The 15,000-nt window shown below is 36.6% G+C and overlaps 3 protein-coding genes across 3 annotated transcripts in view; 2 read left to right on the forward strand and 1 right to left on the reverse strand.

The window, feature by feature from the left end:
- si:ch211-207g17.3 overlaps positions 1 to 3,098 on the forward strand; it is a 6,372-nt gene extending 3,274 nt beyond the window's left edge. Inside the window, exon 2 of the mRNA XM_001344184.9 lies at positions 14 to 3,098. Within this exon, the coding sequence (XP_001344220.4) occupies positions 14 to 1,062 (1,049 nt within the window). The 3' untranslated portion in view covers positions 1,063 to 3,098. The remainder of the gene's footprint in view (positions 1 to 13) is intronic.
- The window catches only part of LOC141378159 (uncharacterized), a 416,515-nt gene that overhangs the window by 119,921 nt on the left and 281,594 nt on the right, over positions 1 to 15,000 (reverse strand). The window lies entirely within an intron of this gene.
- On the forward strand, positions 8,770 to 13,449 carry LOC141378345 (C-C chemokine receptor type 5-like). The gene is made up of 3 exons (XM_073926789.1): positions 8,770 to 8,786; positions 8,899 to 9,215; positions 11,969 to 13,449. Exons 1-3 carry the CDS (start codon positions 8,770 to 8,772, stop codon positions 13,015 to 13,017), a joined length of 1,383 nt encoding a protein of 460 aa, XP_073782890.1. The 3' UTR covers positions 13,018 to 13,449.

The raw sequence follows: 15,000 nt of genomic DNA on the forward strand, positions 1-15,000 counted from the left end.
TGTGATTTTCAAGCTACAAAAACTGACTACAGCGATTACTATAATGAAGAAGGTGACTTTGAGCAACCATGCAACAATGGCCAAACAAAGGCTTTCAGTGAGGTGTTCCTTCCCACCCTGTACAGCATAGTGTTCATCATTGGCTTCATTGGAAATGGTCTGGTGGTGTGGGTCCTTGTCAGATACCGCCACAAATCCAACATGACAGACGTGTGCCTCTTCAACCTAGCCCTAGCTGATCTACTCTTCCTTGTGTCACTGCCATTTTGGGCTCACAATGCCATGGATGAGTGGATTTTTGGCAGGTTTATGTGTCACACCATAACAGGTCTCTTCATGATCGGTCTCTACGCCAGCATCTTCTTCATGGTTCTCATGACACTGGATCGCTATGCCATCATCGTCCATGCCCACAGTGTGTTCTCCAGAAATCGCTCTACAAAAATGGGTTTGGCTCTGGCCTCGTTGGTATGGATGCTCAGCCTGTTGGTGTCCCTACCTAACATCATTTTTGCCAAAGATAAAAATGAGACAAACAGCAAAATATCCTGTGGATCTGATTTTCCTAAAGATTCATCCTGGATGCCATTTACTTATCTTAAGATGAACCTTCTGAGCTTGGTTTTCCCTCTGATTATCATGATCTTTTGTTATTCCCGGATTATCCCAACTCTGCTCAGCATGAAATCGCAAAAAAAGCACAAAGTGGTCAGACTGATCCTTGCTGTGGTAGCGGTTTATTTTATTTTCTGGACTCCATACAACATCGTCATGTTTCTTATGTTCCTGCAGAAAATGGAGTACATGTTAACTTGCGAGTGGCATAATGGTTTGAGTCTTGCCATGCAGTGGGTGGAAACCATCGCCTTGAGCCACTGTTGCCTCAACCCAATCATCTATGCATTTGCTGGAGAGAAGTTCAGAGGAGCAGTCATCAAAGTCTTGAATGATCAGTTTCCAATGTGCTTTAAGCAATGCGCATCTTTCACTCACCAGTTATCTGAGAGGAGAAGCTCAATGTTCTCCAGATCTTCTGAAATTTCCAGCACACAAATTGCATAAGGCAAACATATTCCTCCAGAGAATCTTATTTTCAAGAGAACTTACACTGTAAATGCTGGGTTTCACTCAGTTGTCCCAACATAAATCGTTTTTTTACCAATACAAGTGGATTGAACGTAAAGCAATTATGTTTTCCCCAAAGTATTTCAGAATTTTGTTGTTTTAACTCAACAAGCAGCAGCAAACGCCAGCTTTTGAGTGAACCTCGAGGTATTATTAGCAATGAATGTATATCTACTTCATTTTTTATGTAGCCTTTGTTCTTTTTTTGTAAAACCCAACAGTAAACTTTATCAAATGAAACGAGTGTAGTTAACTCTTTCTGAAAGTTAATTCTACTCATCTGAAGAGTTTTGAACTCAGTGTTGGAGGTATTGAGTTAATTAAATATCTCATTACTTTAACTTAAATGGAGTAAGATCACACTCATATAGATTAGTTGTTTTAACTCGGTTAAAATGCAATCGGTTTGATGCAATCAGTTTTCTCAAAGGATTTGAGTTGCTTATTGGGTTTTACAGTACTCAATTGGATTGAGTTCTCTTCATTTATCTGCATTACTGTTTAAATTGCTTTATTTACTCAAATGGATTAAGTTCACTGTACTCATTAGGATTAGTTTTTGAACTTAAATGGTTTGTTGCAATCGGTTTCCTCAAATGGTTTGAGTTTCCTTAACTTTTTGGTTTTTAAAGTATGCCAATTTTGATTATAATGCTGAAATTAATGTTGTGCTTGTATATTGTGCATATATAATAGATTTGATACAAATATGCAAATGAGACAAATAATAGTTTTGATATTAACTAAAGGCGTAGTTCACCCAAGACGGACAATTCCGTCATCATTTAGCCCACTCACCCTTCACTTGTTCCAATGTCTGACTGTTCAAAACAAATACTGTGGACATCAGTGGTTACAGTTTTTGAGCTTTCTTCAAAATTCTCTTTTTTTTACAAAAATATTTTCCCCTTTTTAAAGCCTTTTCCCTTGTGTTACTCACAAGAAACTCATTGGAACCACTTAGTAAATAGTGAGTAAATGTTTTGTGTGAACTATTCCTTATTGTAGATTTCTCTGATCAATGAATTAAATTGTTGATTTTGACCTCTGATAAATACATTGAGGCAATATTTGTTTATTTTTTTACAATATTAAAAGTTTGCTTCTGGTATTTGTACTGTTTAAAGGATTCTATTAAACATTTTTTTATCCATTGTCTGCGTGATTGTGTATATTCAAACTCATATACTGTACCACAGTCTGACACTTATCTGTAAACCACATGTGCGTATCATTCTGTGATATCTATGAAATCTATTGAGCCACAGTCTGTGCACTTCCTTACAAACATTATTTTTATTATTTTAATGTTGTCCATTTTATTGTATTGTCAACAAATAGCAATTTAAACAAAAACCTTCGATTTCAGAAGAATTTTTAGGGTTAATTAATAATTTCAGATGCAAGTACTGGAATTTGGATGCACTGTGACGCTGATAAAGAAAAATATTGTGTGAAAAAAAAAACACTAGAACAAGGTGGATTCAGTTCTGATTACATGTAATCTTTCAAGTCGCTGCATGATTATACAGATTCTTCTGCTGCATTAGATTGGTTTGTAGGATCGACCACAAATATGATGTTCCAACACTCTCTATCTTTGTTTCTAAGGAAAGCAGACCATGAAGACTGTACAAACAAATCAAAGTGAAGAATAATACTAATACAAGAGAGAGAGAGAGAGAGAGAGAGAGAGAGAGATACATTATTGACATCAGATGAACACATTCACAAAAATAACACTTGTAATTTATAAATGCACCATTTTTCCCAGTTACTATTTTTAAAGTAAATGCAGAGACGGTTGTTTTTAACTTGTATTTGCAGAGTTTGTAAACCTTTTACTGCACTTTGCTACTCTTTTAGCAAAAGTCTCTTGTCTCATATTCACAGGAAATAGCTTGTTTTTCTGTCGGAAAATAAGGTTCACGGGTTTCATTAGTGGGAGGAAAATACAAAAAGTTTTTTTACTTAAAAAAAAAGAGAAGAAATATTAGATTTTTGTTAAGATTTTTTTTCTTTGAGATGTGGGGAGTGGGAGGGCTTATTAAGTTTACTATTTATTATATAATTTATCAATATCAAAGTGCAACGGTCTCATCATTTGTGGCCAAAAGCAATTTGCCTGATTCTGATTTCTCACAAATTGTGGAGAAAAAAACAGTCACAAGAACAGAGAACACAAACGACACCATATGCACACAACAGAAATAGCACGGCCACACTTCGTTTGAAATATGAGCAAACATGATCATATTTATTGTTATGAATATTTTTAATATCTTTACAATTGTATTCAATATAAATATGTCCAATAATGAAATCAAGTACAAAATACTTAATCATTATAACATTTATTTATAATACTGCATAACGAACATACATTAAACACTTAATGAAATGTTTTAAAAACACATACGTTAACAAATATAACAAAATAAATATAAAATACATACAAATATAATATAACAACATACATACAACAGTTACATTTTACAGTAGTTTTATAAGTAATGTTAATGGTTTAAATATGAACTAATATGAACAATACCTGTACAGCATAATTTATGTACAGCATTTACTAATGCATTAATAAAATCAGTCATGCTTGTTAACATTAGTTAATACATTGCGAGTTAACATGAATAAACAATTAACAACTTTTTACAATTCCCCAACATTAGCAAAGATGAATAAATACTGTAATAAATGTATTGTTTATTATGTTAGTAAATGCATTAAATAATACATACAACCTTATTGTAAAGTGGTAGCCATTCAACAATGAGTTTTCTATAATAAAGACAAACTTTGAGACTTCTCATTATAAAAATAAACTATTAAAAAAAATTGTATTATTTATATTTTAACATTATTATAATTATTTATTATAATATTATATTAAATTATAACATTCTTATGACATTTAACGATATTATAAACAACATAAAAATAAATTACATTGCGAATAAATATTAACATATTACAATAAATCTAAACGTGCATTATTATTACAAAATCAAACTGTAAAACATCTGGAGGTTATTAATAACTACACTGGGGCAGCACAGTGGCTCAGACTGTCACCTCACAGCAAAAAGGTTGCTGGTATGAGTCCCGGCTGGGTCCGCTGGCATTTCTGTGTGGAGTTTGCATGTTCTCCCTGTTTTGGTGTGGGTTTCCACCACAGTCCAAACACTTGTGCTATAGGTGAATTTGAACATAGTGTAGAAGTGTCTGTGAATATGAGAGTGTATGGGTGTTTCGCAGTGCTGGGTTGCAGCTGGAAGGCTGTGTAAAACATATGCCAAAGTAATATCCAGTTCCTTACGCTGTGGCGACCCCTGATATTAAGCTGAAGGAAAATGCAGGTTCTTTTGTCTGCCCCCTCATGATTAGCAGATCCTAATAAAAATGTCTTTGAGGCTCCCTTCCGCTGTCTCTCTTGTAGCAGGCTTCTTTCTTATCCTGAAATAACAGAATCATCAGTCATCATTTTTGTCCATCATCAGTAACTAGATCATTATTGACATTAATGTTTGTATTTTTCATTGTCTTTTTATTGGACATCAAGACTGCATTGATTTGATCGATAACATTAATTTACAGTTTAAAAGTAACACTGAAATATTTTTACAGTTTAAAATAATGATTTTTAATTTCACTACATTGTAAATGGTCCATTTGAGTATTAATAGACTGTCTGCTTAATATCTGTTGATTCTGCTCCTTCAACAGACATTAACTGACCCTAACCCTAACCCTTAATTTACCAAGTACATGTCACTTACACCAACCCTAACCGCAACCCAAACAGTCTACTTATAATCTAATGAGAATTAGATGGCATGTAGATGCAATACAGCTTAAATTCAACAAACAGACCATCAAAATAAAATGTGACCATATATTTTATTAATGTGAGGTCAAAGCTGATTTGTTAGCATCATTACTTTAGTGTCAGATGATCCTTCAGAAATCATTCTAATAGGCTAATTTGTTTGATGCAGTTGATATTAATATTAACATTAATAAAAGTAATCATTGGGAACACTTTTAAGTGACACTATAATATTACTTACCTTGAATGAAGTCTGGCAAGGAAAAACAAAGTGGTAGAGTGAGTGGAGGACGATCCAAAATCTAGAAAGAAGTAATAAAAAATATATATATTACTAACACATTTTAAGAAATGTTTAACCGTACAGAGACAGCCGATTTAAAAAAAAATGTCTGTAGAGTGAAGTAAATAAAAATAAATGAATGTCACTTCCGCATTTAAAAGCTCAGATGCAAGCAGGAATGAAAGAATAATTCTATATTAGTAATCAGTTCAAGCTTGTAAAAATGAAAGCTCGAACTTATGAGAATGTTTTAACTATTTTTAACTAATCTTTGTAGAAATAGCATATTCTTAAATACTGGTGTTAACCATTTTCCCTGTTTCCTCTTTATATTTTGGCCTTGCTTTTTTATTGTTGCTTGTGTGAGTAAAAGACTTGATTCCATTTATGAAATAAACATAAAATCATCTGAGTGTGAAAACTTGCAAATAAAAAAAGTGACATAATTTTTTTTTTTTCCTAAGAAGAAGTTTAGCCACTGGGAGGTTCAGGAAATAACACCTCCTGTGTTTGTGTGAACCTCTGAAGCTTTTTACACACAGGATCACATCAGTTTTAAACATTCAGCTGCTATCACCACCTAGAGACATGACAGAGGAGCCAAGTACTGTGGCTGGTAGGTGATTGTAAGTTCTAATATTATTTAGGGCATTGTGTTTTGTTTTGTTTTATTTTGTTTTGTTTTGGTTTATTTTGTTTGTGATTTTTGTTACAGCATTTGTTAAAATTGAAATAATTAGTAAATGATTATAGAATTATGCAAAACTGTGGTGTTTTTTCCCATAATACTGTATATTATAATTTAATTTAAAATGAACTAAACTTTATATGGTTAATCTAAGCATCTGTTTATCTCAGTTTACAACCCACAAAAATATAAATGATGACAAGTAGAGGTCATGAGAACACAAACTAAACTATAAATTACTAATCCTTCAAATCTAAAGACATTTTGAGCCATTGTTAAGATTATGGTAACGCTTTCTTCTACGTACTGTGAAAGTATTGTAACGCGCGTTGGTGCTTTAGATATAAACTTTCCAGTTCTCACCACATGCCGTCTTGTGGGTTCTATGGCTTAGTTGCAAGGAGGACACACGGAGCTCAATCGGCAGGTATTAGTAGTGATGTGACGTTGTGCGCCGAGGCTTCGAAGCATGTATCAAAAACGACATCTCGCAGTGAAGCAGTGTACCGGAGCTTGATTCGTTTTGCCATCATCACGTGATCAGTAATGTCCGAAGCTTCATTTTCGCCTTTACCCACGTGACTGCTTCGAATTTTGATTCAAAGGTTTAAACACCCTAATAGTAAAGTGTATAGCGAGAGAATTGGCGTCTATTACATACATTTGTTTCAAAGCACTACACCAGTCCCACACACCAGTAATTAAACTAAACTACAATAGTATTTTTTAGTAAAAAGGTTTTGAACAATACTAAAGTGTATTAGCGTATTTTTTATGACTATCTTTAAAGAAAACCACCGCAACTCGTAGTATTGTGTTTAACAGAGACGATCTCGTGAATGCGACCCTGAAGCGTCGTTTACATAGCGTCCTCCTAGAGCACTCGCCTTTCAACCAGGAATCGCTGGTTCGATCTCCGCTTGGAGCGGGACTAATTGTGTTATGATAAACTTTTGAATATCTTGGATTTTTCTACAATCATCAGTTGTGTAATGTAATATATCTTGTGTAAAAACTACAGTAATTGAGTAATTTGTTTATATTGCTGTTGTATTACTACATGAATGAGTTGGTCAGTTGTGAACATTTGACATTATGGCAACACAGTGCTTTCCCACACTTTCACCAGAAGAGGTCCTCATCGAGCTCTGATTTAGAAAGCTTCGAGTAACGAACCTTTTTCCGATACAATTGAGTCGAGCGTTTCACTGGTTCAGAAAGCTTCATTTCACCATCACTAGGTATTAACCCTTGATTTATTAAACATACAGGGTGAACATCATTAGTCAGTCATTACAGATTACCTCGTGCGGTTTCTCTCTCTCTCCGTCTCATTCTCTCTCTGTCTGCGCGCGCGAGATCTCACTCACACTCTGATCTCTGATCTCTGGGGTCTCTGATCCCGCGATACTATTTCCAAACTTATTTAAAGGTACAGAACATTAGTTTCACTTTAAATTTCACTCCCTACATTTTACTCCCTTACCCTACAAGAAATGTCCTCATTTCTCTAACACAATTCAGCACAAAACTGTATGTGCTCAACATCCAGAAACAATGTTACCCAAAACTGTATATATAAAAAAATAAAAAAAATAAAATCTTATACTTTCAAAAGCATGTCTAACCATGAGCAACAAAAATGACATAGCGCCACAAGGCATCAGTATTTGAAAAACCTTCCCTTAACTATTAGACATATAAAGCTGCACATCAAACAAGTACAGATAAAAGACAAAAACTCAGTAAAGTGCAAAATCTTTCAAATGGTAAGGCAAACGACGTGTCCTGGAAAGTACATTCCGTGTAGCCACTGGAGAGTCTGGTGATTCAGAAACACCTGTTGACAATCCCGTGTCAGGTGTTCTTTGAGTTTGAGGTGACAGTCCTGAGTTCAAGCTCTGGCTATTGTCCATAGGTCCGAAAGATTGTAGGGTTTCAGGTGAGTGCAATTGGGGCTGTGTTTGTAACTGAGGAAGTTCCAAAGGAACCGGAACTGTAGGAAGTCCTGGTGGTGCAGGTGTAATGTGGGGTGGTAAGAGCCCAGACAATGTATTAAGAGTGTTTGGCTGAGCAGGTTAGGGAGAGGGGGTAAGGGTATGAGTGTTCTGCATGTCAGTAATGTACGGTTTCATGCGATTGTAATGAATTATTTTTGCTTTTGCATGAGGTTTAGATACATCACGAACTTCAAAATTAACTGGGGTAGAACTACCAAATGGGCATATGGATTGTAAAACCTCATATGGGCCTACCCCACGTGGATGCAGTTTGTTGTGGCGGTGTGCAGGGTCATTCACTAAAACCAAGTCACCCCTGTTATACGGAGTGTACTTCAAATAACGATCATAGTTCAGGCGTTGTTGTTCTTGAGCCTTATCTCGGAAAGCTATCGCAGAACGATAAGCACATGCTAGTCTTTTACGCACTTTGTTAGCATATGCTGCGGGTGTACCAGCTGTTGCTGAACAGGAAGCATTATTGTCCTGAAGTAGTGTGTCTATAGGAACATGGGCCTCTCTGCCATGGGCTAGAAAGAAAGGTGTTAGCCCAGTGCTAGTGTGCTTGGTGGTGTTGTAAGCCAATGCAACCTGTGGGAGATACTCATCCCACTCTGAACCTGAATCAAATAGACACTTAGAAAGTTCACCTTTTAACGTGCGATTAAAACGCTCTACAGCTCCATCACACTGCGCATGATAAGGGGATGTACGAAGCTTTTTGATTGATAGCAAGTTACAAAGGTGCTTTATTAGGTCTGATTCAAACTGCCTGCCCTGATCCGAGTGTAGGGCCTCAGGGACACCATGCTGTGGTATATAGTGGTCAAAAATGAAAACTGCCACTGAGTGAGCTGTCTGACATTTTAAGTGTTCATTCTCACGACTATGGCAAGACAAACTTGATCACACATAGTATTAATACAGGCAATGCAGCTCCAATAAAACTTCGTCCATATAGAACATCACCAGCTACTCAGGCTGTACTGCAACAAGAGGTGTCAAATCTCTTGGACCACAACATCATTGAGGAGTCTCAAAGTCCATGGTCAGCCCCGGTTGTTCTTGTTCGAAAGAAGGATGGTACACACCGGTTCTGTGTTGATTATAGACGCCTCAATGATGTTACCATTAAAGACTCGCACCCTCTTCCTCGGGTGGATGACACCCTTGACAGGCTTTCTGGAGCCCGAGTGTTTAGCACAATTGACTTGACTGCCGGCTACTGGCAAATTCCACTTAACCCTAGCGATAAAGAAAAGACAGCCTTTTCCTACAGTATAATGAACGTATGTGTAAGTATAAGGGAACAAACCGTATGCTTGGGTAAAAAGGGGGTAACAACCAGATGTTTCTTTACGAAATTTACCGCGTAAGTACAGTGAAATAACGGTGTACTTTTCTGTACGTATAAGTATATAAATAACGTTTACGTATATAAGGGAACAAACTGTAATGCTTGGGTAATTAGGGGGTAACAACCAGATATTCAGCATGAAAAGTACCACGTAAGTACAGTGAAATAACGGTTTACTTTTCTTTAAATTGCAAAAGAACAAACCATAATGTTTGCATAATATAGGGGAGTAACAATAAGATATTGTTAAAGAACCGCGTAAAGCAGGTCGCACACCAGAAGCGCCGCTCGGCGCCGCGACACGGCGCGTACATGACAATTTAAAGTATCACACACCAGACGCGCACATTCGAATGATATTTAACATGAAACTAATCAGATGGCGCTCTGTGGCGCGGCTGAAAAATGAACTGCGTCCTGAGCCGTCGCCAGGCGCCGCCGACAGCCGCCGACTTGCGGCGCCGGTGTGTGTATCCTGATAGAAACATTTAGAATTCTAAAATACATGGTGCTGCGTGGCGCCGAGCGGCGCTTCTGGTGATTGACCTGCTTCAGTATACTACGTTTACGATGTACTTTTCTTCAAGTATTGTATACATATAAAGAATTATGCAAGGATGGTGACAACCTATTGCTATCTGCAAATGTACTGTACAGTACATGTACCTGCGTGCGTACATTAGTACTCTTATTCAGTGCTTGGGTTTTATATGGGGTGTTTAATGAATAAAGGTCCCACAAGTCCAAAAATATGTGGTGACATTTTGTGAGCTAAAATTGTCCGTAGTGTATGTGTGTGAATGAGTGTGTATGAATGTTTCCCAGTGATGGGTTGCAGCTGGGTGGCAACACAGTGGCACAGTAGGTAGTGCTGTTTCCTCACATCAAGAAGGTTGCTGGTTCCAGCCTCGGCTGGGTCAGTTGGCGTTTCTGCGTGGAGTTCTCCCTGCGTTAGCGTGGATTTCCTCCGGGTGCTCCGGTTTCCCTCACAGTCCAAAGACATGCGGTACAGGTGAATTGGGTAAACTAAATTGTCCGTAGTGTATGCATGTGAACGGGTGTGTATAGATGTTTCCCAGAGATGGGTTGCAGCTGGAAGGGCATCCACTGCGTAAAACATATGCTGGATAAGTTGGTGGTTCATTCCACTGTGGCGACCCCAGATTAACAAAAGGACAAAGCCGAAGAGAAAATGAATGAGTATAGGCAATGATGGACGAGACAATGTTTGATTAAGATGAAGTGTTTTTAAATGCTTATTTATTAAAATAAAGGTTACAAAGTAAAGAAGAAATATATTGTGTGTTTGTATATTTATTTTACTGCCTTCAAGATTTTACATTGTAAACTAAAGGGAACAAGGGGGGAACAAATGTTGTATTTACCCTTTAACTACAGGTAATAAGGGAGGAAAAATGCGTCACTTTAATTTACAACCCTCAAATGTGGTATTTACCCTGTAAGTACAGGGAACAAAGGGGTAACAAAGGAGGAACAATGCTTCACTTTAATTTACAACCCTCAAATCTGGTATTTACCCTGTAAGTACAGGGAACAAGGAGGGAACAAATACTGTATTTATCCTTTAACTACAGAGAACAAAGAGGGAAGAAGCTGAACTTTAAACACACTAGTGTATACTTAAACACTAAGAACAGAGTAAACTACAGCAGCAGGTTTTATTGATTTAGAACCAAATTACTACATTTTTCTATAAAGCATCAGCTATACATTTACTGAAATGCAACAGTTGGCCCCCCTGTGCAAACAGCAGTAAAGATGCGAGCCTGTTTTAATCTGCATTGAACCCTGACGGTAGGCCTATATCATGCAAAGTTATTTGTTGATAGTGAGTTATGGAGACATTGATGGCTTTGCTGAGATCGACGAGTAAACATAAGGTAAGTAGTGTATGGAAATATATTTTATATTGAATTACAGATTTAAAATACATACAGAATACAATTAGGGTTCATAATTTCAAAGGTTGTAAATCTTTTATTCATTAAACACCCCATATAAAACCCAAGCACTGAATAAGAGTACTAATGTACGCACGCAGGTACATGTACAGTACATTTGCAGATAGCAATAGGTTGTCACCGTCCTTGCATAATTCTTTATATGTATACAATACTTGAAGAAAAGTACATCGTAAACGTAATATACTTACGCGGTTCTTTGCGTGAAGAATATCTTATTGTTACTCCCCTATTATGCAAACATTATGGTTTGTTCTTTTGCAATTTAAAGAAAAGTACACCGTTATTTCACTGTACTTACGTGGTACTTTTCATGCTGAATATCTGGTTGTTACCCCCTAATTACCCAAGCATTACAGTTTGTTCCCTTATATGCGTAAACGTTATTTATACTTACACTATACGTACAGAAAAGTACACTGTTATTTTACTGTACTTACGCGGTAATTTTCGTAAAGAAACATCTGGTTGTTACCCCCTTTTTACCCAAGCATTACGGTTTGTTCCCTTATACCTACACATAGGTTCATTATACTTACACAGTACGTAGAGAAAAGTACACTGTAATTTCACTGTACGTACGCGGTACTTTGCGGATTGTAAAAGAAAGCGTTACCGATTATATATATATAAATATATGACATTACAAATTTGCTATATGACCTAACATGTAACTTTCTGTGATTTTCAAGCTACAAAAACTGACTACAGCGATTACTATAATGGAGAAGGTGACTTTGAGCAACCATGCAACAATAGCCAAACGAAGGCATTCAGTGAAGTGTTCCTTCCCATCCTGTACAGCATAGTGTTCATCATCGGCTTCATTGGAAATGGTCTGGTCGTGTGGGTCCTTGTCAGATACCGCCACAAATCCAACATGACAGACGTGTGCCTCTTCAACCTAGCCCTAGCTGACCTACTCTTCCTTGTGTCACTGCCGTTCTGGGCTCACAATGCCATGGATGAGTGGATTTTTGGCAGGTTTATGTGTCACACCATAACAGGTCTCTTCATGATTGGTCTCTACGCCAGCATCTTCTTCATGGTTCTCATGACACTGGATCGCTATGCCATCATTGTCCATGCCCACAGTGTGTTCTCCAGAAATCGCTCTACAAAAATGGGTTTGGCTCTGGCCTCGTTGGTATGGATGCTCAGCCTGTTGGTGTCCCTACCTAACATAATTTTTGCCAAAGATAAAAATGAGACAAACAGCAAAATATCCTGCGGATCTGATTTTCCTAAGGATTCATTCTGGATGCCATTAAATTATCTTAAGATGAACCTTCTGAGCTTGGTTTTCCCTCTGATTATCATGATCTTTTGTTATTCCCGGATTATCCCAACTCTGCTCAGCATGAAATTGCAAAAAAAGCACAAAGTGGTCAGACTGATCCTTGCTGTGGTAGCGGTTTATTTTCTCTTCTGGACTCCATACAACATCGTCATGTTTCTTATGTTCCTGCAGAGAATGGAGTACATGTTAACTTGCGAGTGGCATAATGGTTTGAGTCTTGCCATGCAGTGGGTGGAAACCATCGCCTTGAGCCACTGTTGCCTCAACCCAATCATCTATGCGTTTGCCCGAAAGAAGTTCAGAGGAGCAGTCATCAAAGTCTTGAATGATCAGTTTCCAATGTGCTTCAAGCAATGCGCATCTTTCACTCACCAGTTATCTGAGAGGAGAAGCTCAATGTTCTCCAGATCTTCTGAAATTTTCAGCACACAAAATGCATAAACATTCTTTCACAGTGGCGCCTGATAATTTATATTGATTATTAAACAGTATACACTACAATATATTGATAAAGCAAGAAAGAATGACAACAAATAAAGATGTGTGTTTTAAAGTGTGTATGTTCTTGCATGGTGGGAGATGGGTAAAGAAATCTATTGTTTTTTTACAAATCTATTGTAAATCTTTAGTTTTACTGGTGGATTTTCCGCATCTAAAAATCACCATTCAGATAGGTATTGTTTTAAAACAAGGTTAAAATGAATAAACGCTCTTTAAAACAGCTAAACATAATTGAGACATTTGCCAAAAGGCTTAAAACCAATGAGACAAATACTGAGTCCATTATCAGCACCTGAGCCGGGGAACCTGTCTCGTTCATCAGACAGATCAGATCCAGCTGCTGCGCGACCTCCTCGCATGGAACAGCTACCATTCAAGGTTATTTAAACTATTTTATCTGACAGACTGGCATAAATCAGCAGACAACTAAATTCTCACGAGTTTCTGAAGTGTCTTACAATTCCAACCGAGATTGTTCCACCAAGGTAAATGTTTAGTGCTGTTGCGAATATGCGAATTTGTAAACGCCTGTCCTGCTCTTTCACATTATTTGATTAAATTAATTAAATTGTTATTGACCGGCGCAACATGGGAAAACAGTTTAATTTTGGCTTCTCTGAAACAACATTTCACTTTAATTTAATTTAGCCTATTATTTTATTTGAGTTTGTTGTTCGCTATTGTTAAAGCATATTGCGGGTTTTGAAGCACTTCACTTCAAATGTTATTGGTTCTTCTATTTTATCTAGAAGATAACTGACCAAGTAAAATATTTGAACAAAGAGACAAACAATATAGCTACGAAATTGTTTTTAAAAAGACATTTTTTTCTAAGAAAAATATTGGCAACAAATTTTTATTTGAGCCCGTCCACTACTCAACTGTGCGGGTGGATGATTTTCGGTCAGTGGAAAGTAAGAATTTAATTAATGCTTCACTAATTGTATTTTACCACAATTTTCTGTCATATATTTGCAATTTTTTAATATGTCATAATTTTAATGATTTCTTCTTGAGCGTCTGATTTTTCCTTGGTGCTTATGTGCTTTTATTACATCTATGCCGAGTTCAGACTGCATGGTTTTTAAAGTAGTCATGTCACAGATGTTTTCACACTGCATGACTATCTGGGCTTGCGTTTCGGCGCTGCTTTGTTTACACTGCAAGATTGATCGGCGACAGGGACTTTCACATTGCATGACTTTACTATAGGAAGAATCACCGACAACTTCGTCCAAACTACGTCTCACAGCCAAAAACACGTAGTGTATCTTTTGTTATTAACTACATAATGAGAAAGAAGCCTTTAATGGGGTAGAACATCTACATGTTTATGGAGCTAGATTTGTTTCTTTATTATTCAATAAAAAATATTTATTTAAAAAAAATAATAATTATGTAGTAATTAAAAAAATAAAGATTTCAAATAAAAAAACATGTTTAATTAAAAAACTTATGTCAATGATAATAAAATATTTTGAATTGCAAAAAATAAACAAATGTCCTATTATGCAGTTACCACAATTTTCATTGCACACTCCTTAATTTTGCTCTCTTTTTGGCTGTCTTTTATTGCACATCTAGAATCTTTGCTTGCAGGTTGAAATATTTTGCTTCTGAGTTGAAAAGTTTTGAACCCATGAATGCCAGGGTTAATTATTATGGAGCTCTATAGTTCGCCATGCGGTATCAACTTACAACAGAAGTCGAAAGTTAAAAATGAAAAACCCGAAATTGCATGAAACTCTGGAGAACCTGGTGATGCGACTAATTGTTTTATACTGAAACTTGCCTTCAAAAAGCGCTTCCTTGGTCTTATCCACATTTATTGCATGTTGAAGACAAGTCCACCACAACAGGAAGTAAAAAAAAAAACCTGCAACTGCGTTAATTGCGTTAATTTTTTTAACGCGTTAATTATTT

The sequence above is a fragment of the Danio rerio genome, chromosome 16 (assembly GCF_049306965.1).
Source record: "Danio rerio strain Tuebingen ecotype United States chromosome 16, GRCz12tu, whole genome shotgun sequence".
In the NCBI taxonomy this organism is placed as follows: domain Eukaryota; kingdom Metazoa; phylum Chordata; class Actinopteri; order Cypriniformes; family Danionidae; genus Danio; species Danio rerio.

What these genes read in the sequence shown, in the direction of transcription:
- LOC141378345 (XM_073926789.1), top strand. An exon ending in AAAGACAGCCTTTTCCTACA is followed by an intron (nt 9,216 to 11,968) that starts GTATAATGAACG and finishes GTGATTTTCAAG; the next exon opens with CTACAAAAACTGACTACAGC.